At 54.9% G+C, this 19,632-nt stretch overlaps 1 protein-coding gene across 2 annotated transcripts in view; it reads left to right on the top strand.

The window, feature by feature from the left end:
* P2RX3 (purinergic receptor P2X 3) overlaps positions 1–19,632 on the top strand; it is a 29,611-nt gene that overhangs the window by 8,063 nt on the left and 1,916 nt on the right. Inside the window, exons 2-11 of one of the 2 annotated variants that reach the window (XM_019414402.2) lie at positions 912–1,047; positions 1,495–1,566; positions 1,803–1,866; positions 2,952–3,045; positions 3,350–3,427; positions 4,166–4,307; positions 4,773–4,909; positions 18,373–18,466; positions 18,781–18,846; positions 19,463–19,540. In XM_019414402.2, coding sequence (XP_019269947.2) covers positions 912–1,047; positions 1,495–1,566; positions 1,803–1,866; positions 2,952–3,045; positions 3,350–3,427; positions 4,166–4,307; positions 4,773–4,909; positions 18,373–18,466; positions 18,781–18,846; positions 19,463–19,540 — 961 coding nt within the window. Of the gene's footprint in view, positions 1–911; positions 1,048–1,494; positions 1,567–1,802; positions 1,867–2,951; positions 3,046–3,349; positions 3,428–4,165; positions 4,308–4,772; positions 4,910–5,250; positions 6,332–18,372; positions 18,467–18,780; positions 18,847–19,462; positions 19,541–19,632 lie in introns of those variants that run through there. The other variant, XM_019414403.2, reaches the window with a different exon arrangement.

Here is a 19,632-nt window from a genome sequence, read left to right as displayed (position 1 = left end):
GTTTGCTATTGAGGCCAAGAGTGGCTCGCGCCTTAAGGGCTCTCGCAGGAGTGCAGAGGGAAGAGTGGCCTGCAGGCCCTTCTTGCTGCTGGGGAAGGCTGCGAGGGTCCAGGAGTCCGGGGAGAGAGGCGGAGGTGGAAGAGTGGGAGCCCGCCCTGATCCTGGCCCAAGTAATGGCTTGAAGCGGCAAGAAGAAGGCAGTACAGGTAAACTTCCACTGGGTGGCAGCACAGTCCAAGGAATGAGGTCAGCGGCCGCCGCCTGCTAACCCAACTCCTACCTGCCGGGTAGTGAGCTGCTCCTCCCCTCCTCCTCTAGCCTCATCTGGCGCTTGCACAGGTGGAGACTCTACCAAGTGTCCAGCTCCCAGATGCCTTCACTGACTTGTTTACCGCACACCTACTATGTGCCGGCACTTAGGCTCACCCATGAGCAAAGCCTGGGGTGCTCAGGGTCAGAGGTGTAGGATCCCCTGCCCCTCCCCTTTCCAGTCGCCTGCCAAAGAGGTGGCCTCTGAGTCAGCGGGAATGACGATGCGTTGGCAAAGGGACGATGTCGCCCTCAAGGGGGCGATGCTGCCCCCAAGGGGGTGAAAACCTATCCTTGAAATTTTTATGTGTAAAATACAAATATACATACTGTACATAAGCTGATATCTGTAGTATTAAAATTTCACGATGGGGGGGCGGGGGAGGGGAAAAAGTCTAAAAGTGGTCCTGAAGCAGTAAACAGGAAAGATGGAAAAACTCTAAGCCAACACAGGGTGAGGTCTCCCCTCCAGCACAGGCCTTCCCCCTGCCACAGGGCCAGACCCTGTGCTGTCTAATGTTGGGGAAGGAAGCCTCTCCTGGCCTCTGTCTGATGGGCCTAGACTCTCTTCTCTTGCTCTCCATCCCTGCTCTTCTGCCCAGGTGGGTGTTCTTACACGAGAAGGCTTACCAGGTGCGGGACACAGCCATTGAGTCCTCCGTCGTAACCAAGGTCAAGGGCTTTGGACGCTATGCCAACAGAGTCATGGACGTGTCTGATTATGTGACCCCACCCCAGGTACAGTCCCACTACCCCCAGGGCGCTATGTGGATGCCCAGATGCTGGGGCAAGGTAGGGAGAGTGCCGACGGGATCCCCCAACCAGGGTTTGTGGCATCGGTGATTAGAGAAGCCCTTCTCCTGCAGCTGGAGGATGAAGGGGTGGGGTGGGGTGCTTGGGCCTGCCCTCCAGAGTGCAGCACTAGGCATCAGGGAAGCAGGGTCCCCCTCAGGCTCTGCCACACTCATCCTGTGATCAGCACAACACGCAGAGGGAGGCAAGAGACGACGGGTGGATGGTTAGACCTGACTTGGACCCACCTCTGCCCTCTATTAGCCCTGTGACCTTGGCTGAATCTCTTACCCCAAGTATGAGTTTCCTCATCTGTAGAGTGGGGATAACAGTGATACCCAGCTCCTGGATTGTCATTGGTGCATTTTTTTTTCTCTCCCTTCTCCTACCAAGGGTACCTCTGTCTTTGTCATCATCACCAAGATGATAGTTACTGAAAACCAGATGCAAGGATTCTGCCCAGAGGTGAGGGGAGGAAGAGAGGTTGGACGAAGCAGGTCAAGGAAGAAAACTTTGCGGGTGGGGAGCGGTGGCAGGGAGGGGCATGGGTGTGAGCAGAGGTCCGAATTCCGGCCTTGGAGCTGCGTCCTGGGACCTCCACCTCCAAAGGCCCCCAGTTATGGGGAAGCATTGGGAGCCAAGAGGCTCATCCAGGCCCAGCGCAGGGTCCTACACCCACCTGCAGCCCTGTCTCCCCACAGAGCGAGGAGAAGTACCACTGTGTATCAGACAGCCAGTGTGGGCCTGAGCGCTTCCCGAGTGGGGGTGAGTGCACCCCTTCCCCTTGCCGCCCCCCCCACAACCCCAGAGTGTTAGTGGGACCCTGGAGGGCAGCACATCCCCCATGGGGGAGAGTCCACCCTAGGAGAGAGCATGGGAATTGGCCTGTTTCTTGGAATTCTGCCAGCATTTATAGATGCTCACGTGAGCCAGAGCCAGTGGGGGCTGCCCCCAGAGGAGTCCACAGCCCGGGGATGGTGGTGACAGAGAGGTGTGCCATGAGGGGGCAAGTGCCGTCAAGGAGGAACAGTGGGAGCTGGGGAAGGGAGAGAGATTGGCTCCAGGTAGGTGGCCCTACATGGCTTCCTAGAGGCGGTGACATTTTAAAATATTTTTTTTTTCAACGTTTTTTATTTATTTTTGGGACAGAGAGAGACAGAGCATGAACGGGGGAGGGGCAGAGAGAGAGGGAGACACAGAATCGGAAACAGGCTCCAGGCTCCGAGCCATCAGCCCAGAGCCTGACGCGGGGCTCGAACTCACGGACCGCGAGATCGTGACCTGGCTGAAGTCGGACGCTTAACCGACTGTGCCACCCAGGCGCCCCTTTCTTTTTAATTTTTTTTTTTTTAATTTTTTTTTTCAACGTTTTTTATTTATTTTTGGGACAGAGAGAGACAGAGCATGAACGGGGGAGGGGCAGAGAGAGAGGGAGACACCGAATCGGAAACAGGCTTTTTTTTTTTTTAATTTTTTTTTTTCAACGTTTTTTGAGGCGGTGACATTTTAGATGGGCCCTGAAGGATGGGAAGGAGTTGGCAGCATAGAAGGGTTTTGAGAAGAACATTCTAGAAGGAACAACTGCAGCAAAGCCTCAGAGGCAAGGAAGAGCACACCGTGACCGGGGAGCAAGGAGACTCATCTCCCTCTGGCTTGGTCTAGGGCTCAGGAGGAGAGGAGGGAGAGAGCTCGGCAGGGCTCCTGTGCCATTGGTCCACCTCCCTGGCCCTCCCTGTGTCTCCCCTCCACCTGTGGGATCCCTGAGTGTGGGGGCGGGGGTCCCCTGATGAAAGGTGGGGTGGGGGTGAGGGAGTGGCAAAGACCCCCAGCACTCGTGGCTCCCCTTACAGGGATCCTCACCGGCCGCTGCGTGAACTATAGCTCTGTGCTCCGGACCTGTGAGATCCAGGGCTGGTGCCCCACCGAGGTGGACACGGTGGAAATGTGAGGACCCCACCCCAGCTCTCGGTTGCCAAAGTGGGGAGCTCTGTCTGCACCCCTGCGCCTGCAGAGGGTGTCACAGGCACCCCCAGTGGTGTCCAGTCCAGGGCCGCGAAGTGGTCTCAGGATGGCACCTTCCCCCTGCCTCACCTGCCACCCTCCTCTCCCTCTGGCCCTCAGCCCCAGAGAGGCCAAGGCCAGGTGCCCGGTGGGAAACATCCAGCAGTAAAGGTGGTCCCTGGGCGAAAGCACCTTGTTTCCCCTGTCTCTTCCCAAGAAGCTAAGGCCCCCTTGTTCTCACCCACAGGCCTGTCATGATGGAAGCCGAGAACTTCACTATTTTCATCAAGAACAGCATCCGTTTCCCCCTCTTCAACTTTGAGAAGTGAGTCCCAACTCCCTCCCTAAAGCAGGAAGCAGTGCACCCCCCCCCCCCCGCCCCAGCTCATTTTCAGAGGGGTGGAGAAGCCCATTGCGCGTGGTTCTCTCCATGGTGTCTCCCCATCTCCCTGGGGCTCCTGTTCCCAATCTCCCAGCTGGTTTTGACCACCAAGTAGTAGGGAGGCCTCTGGGGCCAGTCTCTGTGCCAGCCTCCCGCCTCGGGGCTCTGAACCCAGATGGGAGTTCTGCTCCAGGCAGGTGAGGGACAAGGTCAGCCTGGGCCTGGAACCCAGATCCCACCAACCTTCGGGGCCTGAGGGGCCCGTTCCCACCTCTTTCCTCCCACATCAAGCCCAAGTGGGTGTGTCCCTTCCCGCTAGCTAGTTAGGAGTTGGTTGACTCCTTCACTCGGCCGGTGCTCCGCGGGCATCGGGCGTGTGCAGCACGATGCCAGTTACCACGGAGGTGCCGAGAGAAATCAGGCGTGACTCCTGGCCCCTGGGAGCCCCAGCCTGGGTGCTGGGGGATGTTAGACATGGGCACACTCAACTCTGATGCAGAGAGAGGGGAGTCGGAGTTGCAGGGAGGATGCAGGAACAGAGGTGACGGAGCCTGCGAGTGTCCAAGATGTCAGGTCCCCGTCCCCCCTGCCTGGGCCGGGAGGGTCTCTGAGAAGGCTGTGTATGCCCATCTTCGTGTGAACCCTGGCCCTTGCTTCTCATCTCTCCTCCTCCCTCCCCAGGGGAAACCTCCTTCCCAACCTCACAGCCGCCGACATGAAGACGTGCCGTTTCCACCCTGAAAAGGCCCCCTTCTGCCCCATCTTGCGGGTGGGGGACGTGGTCAAGTTTGCAGGGCAGGATTTTGCCAAACTGGCCAGCACGGTGAGCGCCTAGAGGAGGACCCGGGGCCCTTTGGCAGGCGGAGGAGGGTGGAGGTCCCGGGAACCCGGGGCCGTGGCCAGGCAGCGCCACCTGGTGGAGGCATGCCAGGTCTGCAACTGGCTTCGTGCCTCAACGGGGTCTCCCACCCCTGTCCCGGGGGCCTTGCCTCCCTCACCCTTCCTGCCAAGCCTCAGTCTGCCATCCTCGCCTTCACACTCCACGTTAGAGCTCTGAAAAAGCCCACGTGGAGCCTTCCTGCTGCCAAAGGGACGGAAGACAAAAACGGGATTTATGGGCTCAAAGGTCCTCACCCCTGAGTGCAGCACTTTGTTTAGGAAGCAGCACGGGCGAACCACTTTCCCTCCACCTGGAGAATGGGAAGAATCACGTGTCTGTCTGTCATGACCCCCTGTCCCCAGGCCGTGGAGACAGCCCTGCCTCCTCACACCTGGCCCCCTTCCACAGGGCGGAGTCCTCGGCATTAAGATCGGCTGGGTGTGTGACCTCGACAGGGCCTGGGACCAGTGCATCCCCAAATACTCCTTCACCAGGCTCGACAGCGTTTCCGAGAAGAGCAGTGTCTCCCCAGGCTACAACTTCAGGTAATTTCGGGGCTCCTGGGACATCAGGAGGAGGAGGCAGGGGCCGTTCTAGAGTTCCGCCTCCAGCAGCAACGCATGTGGAGAAGAAAGGGGGCCACGTGGTCCCCCCCCCCCCCCACCCCGGGCTTCAGCTCAACATCAGAGAAGGCTTTCTAAGTGCCGCCACCTGGCGATGGCACGGCCAGGTCAGCAGTGAGACCGCACGACCAAGGCCTCCCAGAGGGTGTGGTCTGTGATTCTGACCCCTTCTGAGCTCGGGCTCTGAAGCTGGAGTGTGCTTCAGGAACGCCCGGGCAGCCCTTGTCGGGCACCTGAGTTTTCTCAGGTTTCTCAATCCACAGAGCAAGGGCAACAGTGGTGCCAGGTTACAAGATGGAAAGAAGGTATTTCCGTTCTGTCCATCTTCATCTCGGTCCCAAAGAACAACCACGGTGGCCGTTGGTTCTTTCTTGCCTTTCCAACCAAGGGCTCAAACCAGCCTTTAAGCACCATCTGGTCCATACTCCCAATGTCCTTGAGACATAAGGAACCTCTCCCTGACACCCACCACCACCACCATCACCTCCATTTTGAAGAGGGGGAAAGAGGAGAACCCAGAATTAACTATTTGGAACCAGCTGAAAGCCCCTGACGAAGCCCTTGACCTTCTCCCTACCTGATTTCCCCATCTGTGAAATGGCCGTAGTGCCATTATCTTGAGGATCCTAGTAAGCAAGGTGTGAAAAGTTTCAGCTCTCTGTTTTGTTTTTCCCTTAACTTTTGAAGATCCTGAGGTCTCTGGTAGGGCCTTGATTGCACACAACAGTGTCATACACTAAACGGGTTGACTAGGCAACGATCAGGGAAAATGGTACACGTAAGAATAGGTTTCAGTTACACGTCCGAAGAATGGTTACTCGAACTTTCTTTGTTATAGTGGTGTTTTCCAACATAATGGCATAGATAAGCGAAAAAGTAATCATTTCACCTTTTTCTTAACCTTTATTTGTAGTTTTAAAACTACATCTAAAACTACATCCCATTACCCTTTATATTTAATAGTTTAAAATATATATGTATATTCTCTGGAAAGAAGAATTTTTTAAAATTGAAAGTGCTTTCATAATCAACTCCAAACTTTAAAAAACCATAGGAAACAACACATATTTTAAAGTAGGTTAAAAATACTGTTCGGCTCCCTGGCAGAAATTGGCATATTTATTCAGTGGGTACATCACACAGAAATCAATACAAAGGATATTTGTATGGTGGCTTAAAATAGCAACGTAATTAATAAAATTCTCAGGATCTAAAATGCAAAGTTTTCATCTTCATAACTTCCCCCTGGCCAGTGGGAACACTTCAGTTTTCCTAATAACTTACATGGCAGATGAGCCGGTGAAGGATGTGTGTATTATGAAGCCCCCAACTACTGGTGCCCTCCCCCCCCCAGTTTTAGAACAAGTTGTTTCATTTAAAGAAGAAATGGTCTGGCATTCTGGATCTCCAGTTTATTGTGCTATGGCCGCCCTGCCACCCGCACCCCCTTCCCGCCAGGCACAGCAGGACACGAGGTAGAACTGGTCCTGAATCAGCTTAGATTGTATTTGGGCAGACAGATCCAGGATCTCCAAGAACCCTGTGAGCCTAACCTCTGCAGGGGCCTTCGGGGAGCTGTGTGAGAGGTGTGGACCCCAGGTAACTAACCGCCTCACCGAAGGCTCCTAGGCCAGAGTATGAAGGGGCAAAGCTGCTCAATTCAACCCCTGTAGTTTAGAAGAGTTTCCAAGGGGGCCCAAAGAATAGCTCTGGCGTGGGGGAATATCTGGGGACTGTGACAGACACAGGGCTCCGCCCAAGATCCCCCAAACCCCTCCCCCTGGGTGCCCACCCACTGCCCTCATGTTCCCTTCAAGCTACTGGCACCACATGGACCCCCAAGGCTAAGCTAAGCAAGCGCCCACATCGGGGGAGGCCACAGACCGCCCTCTGATAAGAGGCTAAGGGTCACAGCCCAATTCGGCACAGGCCACACTTGGGTGTCTGACACGGGAAAACTAAGAACCCACAAAGCTCCTCATTCCCCAGCACGATACGTTGTTTGGCACAATGCTCTGTGATGTAGGTGCCACCGTATCCCCACTTCACAGGTGAGAAAACAAAGGCTTGCAGCCTGAAATAAGTTTCCCAAGGCCACACAACCAGGAAGGGTGGGAGCCTGGACACAACCCTATTTTCTCAGCTGATTTCCATGCATCCACGAGAGCTACGGACATTCCTATGTGTTAACCCTCCGGAAAACATGCTTGTGTGCTTGACATTTTCATCCTCACTTAAACAAAGAATCTGAGGTCCACAGAGGCTAAAGGGACTAGGGGCTGCTGGAGGCACAATTCAGGGTCTGGCCTTTTGTCCCCCAAACAAATTCACCTGCTGCTCCGTCTCTAACACAGGCCAGATTTTTTTTTCAACGTCCTACAGTTGCCATTCGCTCTGGAGGGAATGGAATCATTCAGCCAAGAGTCAGCCTTGTTTTAATCTGCAAACTCAGACGAGAGGCAGCTAGAGATTCGCATTTCCATCACTAATTACTTCTGCAGCTCCTTTCCAAATTCCCTCCCCCTCCTTCTTGCCGCTCTTCTCCTGTAGGATCAGAGATTTAGAGAATGTATAGCCAATGAGGACCCCTGGGAGACCCCTAGACTGAGGTGGCCTTTTTACAGATGAGGCAGTGGAAATTTCAGAGGGGAAGTGACTTGCCCAAGGTTACAGGAACACCTTAAGGAGCCTGAGAGGTCATTTGTCCCATTTCCACTATCAGTCTCGCTGTAACACGGCCCCAGACGTGGGGCTGCCTCACAAGATGGCCTGTCCCTCATTGACAGCTCCAGTTATTGGAAAGGTGACCTCGTATTGAGCCAGAGTGTGTCTCCCTTCGACTTCTACCCCAAGTACGTGGTGCCGTCCATCTAAATTAATCTTTGTTTGTGTGATCTCCTGAGGTTGCCATCTGTCCCTACCTGAAACTTGGTGGAACGATTTTATTTTTACTCCTCTGTCTATTCTGTATGGCTGAACACTCCAGGAGCCTCTTTAATGTGGTATTTTTATGAAGCCTCTTTCCAAGTACATTGAGAGTTGCCATCGGTGGGTCCATCCGGATTCGTAGTGGACGAAGTACAGCATTTCCAAAAATAAGAACTGGCGAGAGTCACCGGTGTAGTGGTGTGCAGGTGACAGGCACCCCAGTGGCAGCGGTGTAGACAAGGGCCAGGTCCCTGCATCCCAGGTGGACCCTCGGTGCACCAGAGCAGGATTTTAACCAGAGTACTGGGAGCAGGCAGACCGTGTCGCATGTGAATGTGAGTATTGTGTAAGGTTTTGAGGGAGTGGGTGTGTTTGTTAGGGGATGAGTGTGAGTCTGCGGGTGAGTGTGCAAGTGCACTGTGTGCCTGAGTGTGCCCGTGAGAGTGTGTGTGTGTGTGTGTGTGTGTGAACACGCTGTCAGTGAATGTACATGAGTGCGCATGAGTATATGGGCAGAGATGGTTACAAAGACGGATTAAAAATACTATAGCAGTCAGGGTCCCAGCAGGAAACAGATGGCACATGCAAACTGGGTAATTTGAGGAGAGTTTAATAAAGGGACTGTTTCAAAGGTGTGGGCAGGGTGTAGGAAAACCGCAAAGGATAGCGCAGAGCCTGGGGCCAGTACCCGGACGCCGGTGACTGCCCGGGTCTGAAGGGGCGAGGGCAGGAAGCAGTGACTGACACCTGGGGACACCGCTGTCAGGACAGGAGTTGTGACCCCGCCAGGCTCCACCCGAAGCCAGAACCCAAACCACGGACTGAGGATGTCCGAGGCAGGAGTGTGGATCAGGGGTGTCCTTCATGGACACAGGGAGGTCTCTAACCCTCATACGCCCCTGAGGAGCCCATGGAGCAAATGCCCCATAAGATGCACGTGTTCATAGACAGGCATTTTCTTTTAAAAAAAAAAAAAAAGGAACACCTTATTTCCACAAATAAGATAGAAATGCATCCTCAGAGTAATACATCCAAGCGATATGTAGACACTCCCTTTCACTCCTCCAGTTTTGCTCCCCTTACAGGAAGTTAATGTGCTGGACAGTTTGCCGAGCTTCCCTCCAGTGCTTTTTCTCTGCGTTTCTGTGCAGAGAGATTCCAGGACTTTGAAGATCTTTAAAAAGCCCATCTCCAGACCTCAGAAGAAGAGCCCCCCAGAGTTAAGTTTGCAAAGCCTTTTCACACCTATTTTGTCAGGATTCACAGCTCACGCCCACACCCCCCCACAGTAGACACTTGCCCCAGGTCACACAGCTTAAAGAAGAGGTGCATCAGGGCCCAAACCCAGGGACCTGATCTACAGCCAGTGCCCCTAGCACACCTGCCACCTTCAAATCGTTTGCAACAAGGAAGCAACCAGAAGAGAGACACCCAGCAGCGATGGCCGGGATGATGGGAGAGAAGCAAAGACATGCATTCAGCAGCGTCTGATTCGCATTTCTCCCCCCCGAGCGCTGCTAAGACAGCTTTGCGACTAAAAGGCAAGGCGGTTTTGGATTTCCTCTCTTGGTGTCTGGGACAAAAAACACTTGTTCAGCTGCGAGATGTTCCTCATGCGGTAGGTGTTTCTAGTGATCGCTTCGTGTTGGAAATGTACCCACGAAGCTCGGAAATCTGGCACCTGCTCTGTTTCCACGCCGAAACGTGCGGATCAGCAAGATCTTAGGCCAATCGACAGAGACAGAACGAAAGTGTGCCCTTGGCTTTGATCATTCTTTCTGCAATCTGGATTTTTCTCCTTCCAAAAGCCATGTGTTAAAAGCAGCCATTTCCGTCATCTCCCCAGAGACACTCGAAGGCCCCTTCGACGGGGGTGTATTTTGCTTGAATTCTCCATGATCCATTTTCCTCTTCCCTTTGTTTAGCTGGAAGTGGAAGAGAGGCCACTGGAGCGATCCTGAATTTTTACAGCCTTGTATAACGTTCCTGTCTAGCCTGTCCACACAACAACCAACTTTATTGTAGAATATAATGGCTAACCCTCACTGAGTGCTTACCCAGTGAGCCAGGGACTTAGCAAGTGCTCTTTGTGGATTATCTCATCAACTCTGAAGAATTTTATAGCTGGAAACTGAATGCTCAGAGGTTTCATTATCTGCCCAAGGCCACACAGCAAATACTGCTGGACTGGATTTCAAATTCTGACAGCCTCCAGAGCCTGTGCTGGTAACCACAAGTATCCCGGTAGGACCGTATGGTTACCCCCATTTTACAGATGAGGAAACTGAGGCTACAAAGATTACTCCCGGAACAGACGGCTAGCCACCTGGCTCTCGGGTAGGTACTTCTTCCAACTGTGTGTCCGTTGATCTTTCCCTGCCTCATCAAAGATGAATTAATAGTAATATGTAAAAAGATCAACAACAAACCATTGTTTAAATGTCCGTCCCTGAAGCTGATTAGGCTCCGAGAATATGAGTAAGTAAGTATGGCTTGGGGTCTTCGCTAAGGGAAGGCGTCCCAGCTCCAAGGATGTTGCCCCCCCTCCCCATGCAGTGAGTCTGCCAGGAGATATTTTCCTATCAGTATAAAATCAACTGTAAAAGTGTATTTCAGCTGGCAAAACTGCTTCTCACCAGGCAAAAGCTTTGCTGGGAACACCACTTCCTTCACTTGGAAACTCACATTCCGGGCCCTAGTTTTCCCTTACAAGTCCAACCCGGATCCCGCAAGTTTGCTGCTATTTTTTCTGCGGCTGTGACAGTTACGTGTCCCTGCTTTAGGAAGGAATCTCCATCACTCCATGGGATCGTTTCTAAACAGATGTCTGAGAGCTTCCAAGGGATTTGTACATTGTGATAAAACCCTTCTCCATTCAGCAGACGGTTATTGACTGCCGACTGGTGCAAATGTCAGCCCAGCGTGGAGAAGCGTTTCTAAGAGCTGGAGCCACCCGAGGCTGGAACTGGGCTGCTTCTGAAGGCAGCGAGTTTCGCCTCTCTGGGGGGATCCCGGGAGCGGGCAGCGGTGGCCAGCCTCTTGTGGCTAACGAGGGGAGGGCTCTGAAAATCTCTTCCAATTCCAGATTATATCAGGCTTTGTGGCTCATACAAACGTGAACGAGACCACTTCCTATGGTCAAGTGGAAATGATACAAACCCGAACCCAAATAACAAAATGTTTTATACGACAAATCTTTTGTGCCGGAGCGAGCCGAGAATAATGAAGGTGAAGCAGAGAGAGCCCCGGGGGGGGGGGGGGGGGGTTGAAGCAGGAGGCCTGCAGGCTGTGGTTGAGGCTCCCCCCCCCAGATGCTCAGTGTGATCTTCAGCAAGTCTCAGCCCCTCCGGGGGCCTCAGTTTCTTCTTCTGTGAAATGGGCTGTTCAAAGGTGATAAGGCTCTAGAAGTCTGAACCAGTGCCTGTGGGTGTCTGGGGAGAGGCTTTGGAAGGTCGGGCTGCTGAAGCGTGCACTATTATTTATGGACCTGTCTCATCGGAACGTACTTTCAACCCTGCCCAGCAGAAGCACATCTGACAAATGATTTATTACGGTAATTGATGTTTGTACTTACTCATTCTTTATCTATTGCTGCTCGCAGCATGAGGGATCACGTGCGCGCGCACACACACCCTCCCGACCCCGACAGCTGCAGCCCTGCCTGGCCACCCCCCAGGCTCCCTGCCCCTTCCGGGCGCAGTGGCCTCAGGCGTCCAGCTCCATTCTCTCCTTGCCACCCCGGCTGCGCTGTCTCTCCCCAGCAGCTGTTTTCACAGGGCACCAGCTTAGCAAGTCCTTGCGCCACCCCGAGGCCACCACGAAGTCTCCTTTCTGGGCCCTGTCCCGGGGGAGCGGCAAGGGGGGGGCATTCGAGCTCAGATCCCGTCTGTGCCCCCGGCAGGCCCAGGAGCAGGAACAGAGCGGCCGTTCTTCTCTCCAGCCCGATGATCACGGGATGATGTTCCCCGAAAGCCCTGTGCCTCACGCCCAGCAGCTCACAGAATCCTCCGTAACAAGCCCATAGCACCTGCTGGCAGCTCTGTTTCACATCTGGGGAGACTGAGACGCCCCCAGGTGAGGGGCTTCACCTCAGCTGATGAGGGCTAATTGGGAGCCGCGGTGCCAGCCCAGGACGGTGTCGTTTCAAAGCCCTTCCACCGACGGCCAGAGCACCGGGCGGCCGTGAGGTGTCGGGGAGGCAGGAAGTGTGGAAGCCTCGGGCCCAGCACTCAGCAGGACGAAGCACTCCGCACATATGACGTCTCTGCTGTTGTCCCCGCTTCTCCTCCACAGGGGCTGGTTCCCACCGACAGCGCCTACTCTCCCACCCAGCCACCTGCCACATCTAAATGTTTTCTATTTGGGAGACAAACAGCCCGATGCTGCCACCTTCTAGCAGCTCCACCTAGAGAACGGGAGCTTTCTGAGAGGCCGAGTCAGGAGGGGGAAACCGGAGGCCGACGTGGCTAAACTGAGTCTGTGGGATGTCAGGAATCTGGGGAACCAGCGACAACTGCACTTGGTAGGCCCTTGAGCAACGGCGGAGCGTGGGGTCTGCCTCCAAGTCCTAACTGTCAACCACAGTCTGGGGCAGCAGGTGCTGAGGCAGAGACCCCGGGGCCGGGCGGAGGCAAGACAGGTAGCTCGTTACGGTTACAGCCTCCGCCCCATGCTGGCAAAGCAGCTCTGGAGAAAAGGGAGACACCGGATTCCCCGTGTCTGCCCATCTCTGCGGTGTAAATACGCCTCCCTTGTCAACTCGAAGCTACAAGCGTGAGGTCACCGAGTGTGGACTTGGGAAGAGACGCACGCACGGGCCCACCCGTCTCTGTCCTCCAGTCCACCGAGCTCCTGCGGCTTCTTCAGAGACACCGTGTCCTTTCCCGCGAGAGGGCTTGCGGTTCCCTCAGCTAGGACAGCTGCCTCCGCCTCTGGCCTGCTCACGTCTCACCTCTCCTTCCGGGTCGCAGCTTTAATGTCACTTCGCACAGAGCCTTCCTTGACTCTCCAGCCTAGCTCTTCACTCGATGAGCTCTTCGAATGGTGCTCTCTCCTTTTCAGCCCCGACATCGGGCTTTAGCTACTTATGGGAATGTGTGGCTGTTAGTATTTCTCTCCCTGTGAGGAGAGCAGAGCTGGCCAAGGTATCAGCAGTGCCTAGCACAGTGTGCCAGTGCCTGGCAAAGGGTAGGTGTGCTCTAAATATCTGCTGGGCCCTAGTGGATGAATAGGAGTTTGCAAGGTGGGAAGGGAGGGGAGGGGAACAGCATGGGCAGAGGCAAGAAGTCCGTGTCTATGAGGTGTGCTCAGGAAGGCAGGCAGGTGGTGTGGCTGTTACTTCTGGTGCCTGGCACCGAGGGAGCATCTGCCAGTAGGTGAGGAAGGCGGACTGGGCCCGGCGGGGTGTTGGTGGCGTCGCTCTCGCCAGCCGCATTTCCCAGCCGAGAAAACCAAAGCTGGAGAGGTAGGAATCGGAGGATTTGGGAGAAATCAGGGCCGGGCACGGTGTAGCTCAGCCCATCCCCTTTACAGACAAGAAAGCTGGGCATCCCTCTCCCAACACTGCATGGCCGGCGTGTGCTTCCTGTTCTGCTCCCAGCCAGTGACTCTGGGTCATTGGCTCCGGGTCATTGGCTCTGGGTCGAGAGACCCACCTTCCCAACACAGAAGGTCCCCCGCTGGAGAACTGAAAGCAATTGGCCAGGATCTCACAGAAGTCAGGCAGCGAAAAGAACAGTCTAGAACGCTGGCTACGAGTGTGGGCTGTGGCACTGGACTGCCTGAGTTTGAATCCCAGGTTCGCTCACCGACTGGTGGTTTGGGGACCTTACACAAATTGCTCAACCTGTGTGATCCTGGTTCCTCATCTGTAAAATGGGAAGAGCAGCAGTGCACGATTCCACGGGGTTGAGTATTCAATGCGCTAGTAAGTGCCATTCACTTGGCACAGTGCCGGGCACGTAGTAAGCACTCAGCACATGCTGGCCGTTCTTCCCACTGGTAGGACTCTCTCCAGGATAGATATTGTTTCATGTATCATGATCCTAGGATATGAAAGGAAAGGGACAAGCTTTAGGTACTTTTCCGTCCTCCCCGTGGCTCTTTCTGTTCTCACCGCTCGGTTGAGGAAGAAAGCTCAGAGAGGTTTCCACTTGTCCAGGGTGGAAAAATTAGTCAAAGACCACAGAACCACGCCCAGACCTCCAAGACTCTTGGAGGGGAAAATCCTAGCCATGTGGCATCATTGGAATTTGCTCTCTCCCTGGCTACTCTTGAAAACCTCCCTAATTTTTTTTAATGTTTATTTATTTGGGGGTGGGGAGGGAGACGGGATCTGAAGCAGACTCAGCCCTGAGAGCAGAGAGCCCCATGTGGGGCTCGAACTCACCAACTGTGAGATCATGACCCGAGTCGAAGTCAGATGCTTAACTGACTGAGCCACCCAGGCGCCCCCAAAACTCCCCAATTTTAACTCACTCTCCGTTCTTTGGTAGGTAACTTCTCCTCCCTGAACCCCAGGTCTCTCAGCTGGAAAATTATGGATGTTTGTAACAGTCAGGGTAAATATTGCTAACTGCTGTAACAAACACCCCCTCAGCTCGGAGGCTTCACACAAATGTTTGTTTACTGCCCATGGCACAGTTCACACTGGGTCAGCGCAGTCGTTCGGGGAGCTGGGCTCCTGTCACCTCTTGAATCAGTCTCTCCTAGGGCCTGAGTTCACCCCTAGCTCCCCAGTGGCCGGCCATGAGGAAAGAGAGGATAAACAAGGTACGATGTTCCAACACACCTCAGCCCACATTTGGCAGACTTCACTTCCATTCACGTTCCATTGGCAAGAAGTAGCCAAGGCCCCCACCTTAGTTCAGTGCAAGAGGGCGGGCAATATGGTCCAGCCACGTGCCAAGAGAGAAGACACCCCAGACCCTGGTGCCACAGGGCTGGGCCAGATGCCGTGACGCTCACCGGCCACACTCGAGAGCAGAAGTCAGGACTCCTGGGCCCTTCCCTGCTTTTAGCCTGGGCCCTCCCTCCCTGAGCACCGTGCTTCCTCCCTCCTACCCAGGAAGAGAACCAGTCCCTGCCAACCCGCCTCCGAGGGTGGGTGGTTGGTGAGATAATGATCTTATCATACGTATTGCCTCTTGGAAGGCAGGTGCTGGAGAAAAACCAAGTCCGCTTTGGTTTTTCTCCCTGTTCCTTCACATTCCTTCCCAAGATAAATTTAGCCAGCCCTCGCTTTGAACGCAGTGCCCAGGATGCTGACTTTTTGTTCTCCGAGTCAATGTGAGAGCATTTTTCATGACGGTAGCCTCAGGCCGGGAATGCAGACTTCGGGAGCGCAGTGCCAGCCTCTGCCCTGCCCCAAACACCTGTGACCCACAGTCCCACCCCGGCCCGGTCCCCGTGGACAGCAGGTGCCTGAGCTCTCCAGGGATGTGAGCAGAACACAGAATACAGATGGGCTTTGAGATCTGGCTCCAGGTCTGCTTCTGTCCTTACTGGCCACCTAGAGCTCGGAGGCAGCACATTCAGGATTCAGGGCAGAGACTGGAATCCCGGCTCAGGCAGGTCACCTCCTCCTCTGTCTCCCCATCTACAAAATGGGTCCTCGCCCCTTCTTCATGAGATTAACTGCGTGAGATACTTGTCTTAAGAGATTTTCATATTTTATGGTATTCAGTTAACAGGAGTGGAGAAGGTGATGGTCTACACTTTTTCTCAGGCCAACCTGAAAGCCACAGTGAGGACTTCCTGGAGCCTCTGTCCATTCCAGATGCTTCTTTTCTGGACTTCTTTAAAATCTCCTGAGAGGCGTCCTTGGAGCACTGTATTCTTGGACCTCCTCGTCATCATAAGAGTGACTTCCCTTCTGGGGTCTATTTTGCATCCCCCCTCCTGCTGGTGCGGCCTGGTCCACTCCCTTCTGCCTGGTCTGTGAAGCCCTCCGCCGCCACCCAGACCATATCTTATTATATCTTGGAGGTGGGTCCAGCCCCTCCCCTCTGTCCCCATCCTCCAAGACTTTGCTTCTTAGGGTTAGGTCTTTGGGTTCCTCTCAGCCTCCTTCCTGGGGCCACTCCCATTTTTACTCTGGGTCTCTGTCTCCAGAAGATCATCCTGCCCTCCCCTGCCTCCCCTTTTGGCTGTAGAGTCCACAGGACACACGTTCCCAGGTCAGGCTCCCTGGGGAAGCTTCCCCTTACTGGCTAGGCTTCAGCCTTACTTTTCAGTCCGGGGCAACAGGTGCACCATGTGGGGACACACACACACACACACACACACACACACACACACACACACTGGCCACACTGGCTGTTTCCCCATGGGAAACGTGGGGCCCAGACTCCTTCCAGACCCAGTTCACCCCTTCTTCCTCTGATGGCCTGTGGATGCCTCCCACGGCTGCACCCACCTGGAACCAGAGGGTACGGAGCTTGGCCGAGGCAGGCTCTGCAGACCAGGCTCCCAGGCCCTGCAGAGAAGGGCAGAGTGTCCAACCCAGAGATGGCAACAAGTGTCGCGGCAGTGCCTGTCCCAAAGGACGGGTCTCCGTGTTTACCCCTGTCACTAACAGATCTGCAGGGGGGACATGAGCACCCCCTCTTCCTAGACATGAAAAGTGAAACCCTGAGGGCTGGGCCACATAAAAGGCCAAGCTGCCAACATGGAGTGGAGCTTCGGACCCCTTTCTGCCTAACTGCAAAATTCCTCACAGCCAGAGCAGACAGTGGCTGACATTTTATAAGTTTAGATGACTCTTCCCCAAGATGATCTTGTTCCCAAACCCGTGATCCCTCTGTTGTCTCAGCACTTGGCTGAGCATTTTACTCTCTCCGCTGTACAGATTCAAATGCAAACAGCCGTGGGAGGGGCGGCACAGCAGTCCGGGAAACCCCTTTGAGGAAGGAGTTTCTCAAGACTCCTCTTTCTGCTGGGAGAGGCCTGGGAACCTGTGGGGATCAGAAACACTGAAGGGGAGGGGTGCCGGGGTGGCTCAGTCTGCTGGGCTTCCCACTTGGGCTCAGGTCATGATCTCGTGGTTCATGGGTTCAAGCCCCGCGTCGGGCTCTGTGCTGACAGCTCAGAGCCTGGAGGCTGCTTTGGGTTCTGTGTCTCCCTCCCTCTCTGCCCCCTCCCCTGCTCATGCTCTCTCTCTCTCTCTCTCTCTCTCTCAAAAATAAAAATATTAAAAGATGAAAGAAGGAAAGAAACAAAAAAAGAAAGAAAGACAGAAGGAGAAAAAGAAACACTGATGGGGACACAGCCGCGGCACCACATCAGACCCGTGTCAGGCCCACACACCTATGGGGTTCTCTGAGCCCCTTCATCATCTCACTTGACCCTCACCGTTTTCCTGGGACACTGGCATCAGGAGCCCATTTTACTGCCATGGGTTAAGAGATTACACTTTGCTGACACTAGGGTTTTGCCTAGCATGGGCAGGGCGTGGGGAGGGGGCTGGGGGCGGGGGGAGGATCGACCGGCTTTAAACAAATGCAGTTCACCTGCTTACTGACTGTGAAGCCACAGGCAGTCCCTTCACCTCCCGGGGCATCTTCACAGTGAGGTGCTCGGGGGCCCCCGTTTTGAAGGTGATCGTTCCTACCTGTCCCCAGCAAGGTTCCTGGCACCCAGCAGCCCGGGCAGAGAAGGTGTAGAGGATATAGTCCTGAACTTGGGCTACTTCACCCCCCTCAGAGCCTCGCTTGAAAAACAGAGCAGTCACGTCCCTACCCAGCAGGTCTGTGATGAGGGTAGAAGGAGACATGGTGTCTAAAAGGGCTTTTTAAAGCCTCTCTATAAATGCGAATGTATTTCTTCAGCAATAATAACAGCCAACATCGGCAAACATCTCCTGCCTGCATACTGTGTTCCAGGCACTGTTCTAGACCCCTGGGTGTGGGGTTCCATTCAATTCTCACAGCAGTCCTGGGAAGCAGGACTTCTATATTATGACCAATAATAATGGAGGAACTTGAGTCTCAGAGGGGTTAAGGAACTGGCCCCAGGTTGCACAGCCGATAAGTCGCAGAGCCAGGCTTTGAGCCCAAGGAGGCTGACAAGCCTATGGGAGGGGAGCATCTGCTGCGAGCTGGGCCCTGAGATACCCAAACAAGTAAAACTGAAGACGCGTGGAGTCTAGCACAGCTCAGACTTTCATACACATCAGAATCATCTCTGGATATTATTTAAAAAGGCAGAGTCCCGGGCCCCACCCCCAGAGATGCTGATTCCACAGGTTTGGGGGAGGGCTGGGAATCTGCCTTTGTAACAAGCCCCGAAGATGACGTCTGTACAGAGGGCCAGCTAACCACACAGGGAGGACAGTGGCAGGCGTCCAGCAAAACCATCGATAAGAGTCGCTCAGTAAGCACAGATTGTAGGCTCCAGGGGACTCTGAAGGTTCAGGTAGGAGTCCCCAGTGCGACCCACCTGCCGCCTCTGGCCTCCAGGTTTGCCAAGTACTACAAGCTGGAGAATGGCAGCGAATACCGCACACTCCTGAAGGCTTTTGGCATCCGCTTTGACGTGCTGGTGTACGGGAATGTGAGTCCTCGGGCTGGGGTGACGGCGGGGCACAGGGGAGGAAACCCAGACCGGTCTTGGGCCCCGAAGAGCCTCCTCTGGTGGGGGCGGGGCGGGGGGTGCCAAGGTCCTGCCACTGACCAGCTCTGAGAGCCTCAGCTAGTCACATCTGTAGTCTCTTCGCGTGGGCTGGGGCGTGAAGGGCTGGGGCCTGCTGGTCCACCAAGAACCCTCCGCCCATGGGCTCTCTCTGGCTGCGAGTCCACGTTCAGTCTCAGGCCTCAGGACCTCGTACCTGACCCTCTGCCCACTCTCCGGGATCTTTGTGCATGCAGGCTGGCAAGTTCAACATCATCCCCACCATCATCAGCTCTGTGGCAGCCTTCACCTCCGTGGGAGTGGTGAGTTTAGCCCCTCCAGGCTCAGACAGGAGGCCAGTCAAGGTGGGGCTCCAGCTAGGGGTGGGGGGGGGGGGGGATGGTGGCCCAGGTAAGCCCTGCTTCTGCCTAGAATGTAAAGCCTGACCTCTTGCCAGATACTTCAGTCTGGCAAGGGGACTGTCCCCCACCCCCAGACTGGGTCAGTCCTGAGTGAACATGTCCAGTCACGGAGAGCTCATTACCTCCCCGTTTGCGGGAGGGACAGACTTGGTTCAGAGCTCCTGTTCCCCACCGTGAAGGTGAGGGAGGAGACTCCAGGGGTCCACAGACCTAAGGAACAGAGCCCTGCTCCCAGGGACTCCTACCCCCTCACCCTCCGCTTCTCCCATCAAGTCCTCTCCCTGCATTTTGGTCTGGGGTCACTGCCAGGAGCTGGAGATTCGGGTGATGAAGACATTCTGCCAAGCCCCTGGACATTTTTCCAAGTGGAAACATCAGTCAGGTGTCTTTGGAGGACTCCTCCCGGCCCCTGGCCTGCTGTCTGCCTGAGGGCAATCATGCCCACTGCTGCTTCCTGCCAGCCCGCTCCTCCCCTCGCAGGGCAGTCTCACTGAGTCCACCCTGCCTCTTCCTCCAGGGGACTGTCCTCTGTGACATCATCCTGCTGAACTTCCTCAAGGGGGCCGACCAGTACAAAGCCAAGAAGTTTGAGGAGGTGAGCTGGGGAGGGTGGGGGCAGGCGCATGAGAGGTGGAGGGACAGGGCAGAGAGTGGCACTAGGCCCCAGGGACTCTCAATCGCTCCCCC

Source organism: Panthera pardus, unplaced genomic scaffold, assembly GCF_024362965.1.
Source record: "Panthera pardus isolate Hobbes unplaced genomic scaffold, ASM2436296v1 HiC_scaffold_12, whole genome shotgun sequence".
Classification (NCBI taxonomy): Eukaryota; Metazoa; Chordata; class Mammalia; order Carnivora; family Felidae; genus Panthera; species Panthera pardus.
This window is presented reverse-complemented; position numbering and strand designations above follow the sequence as displayed.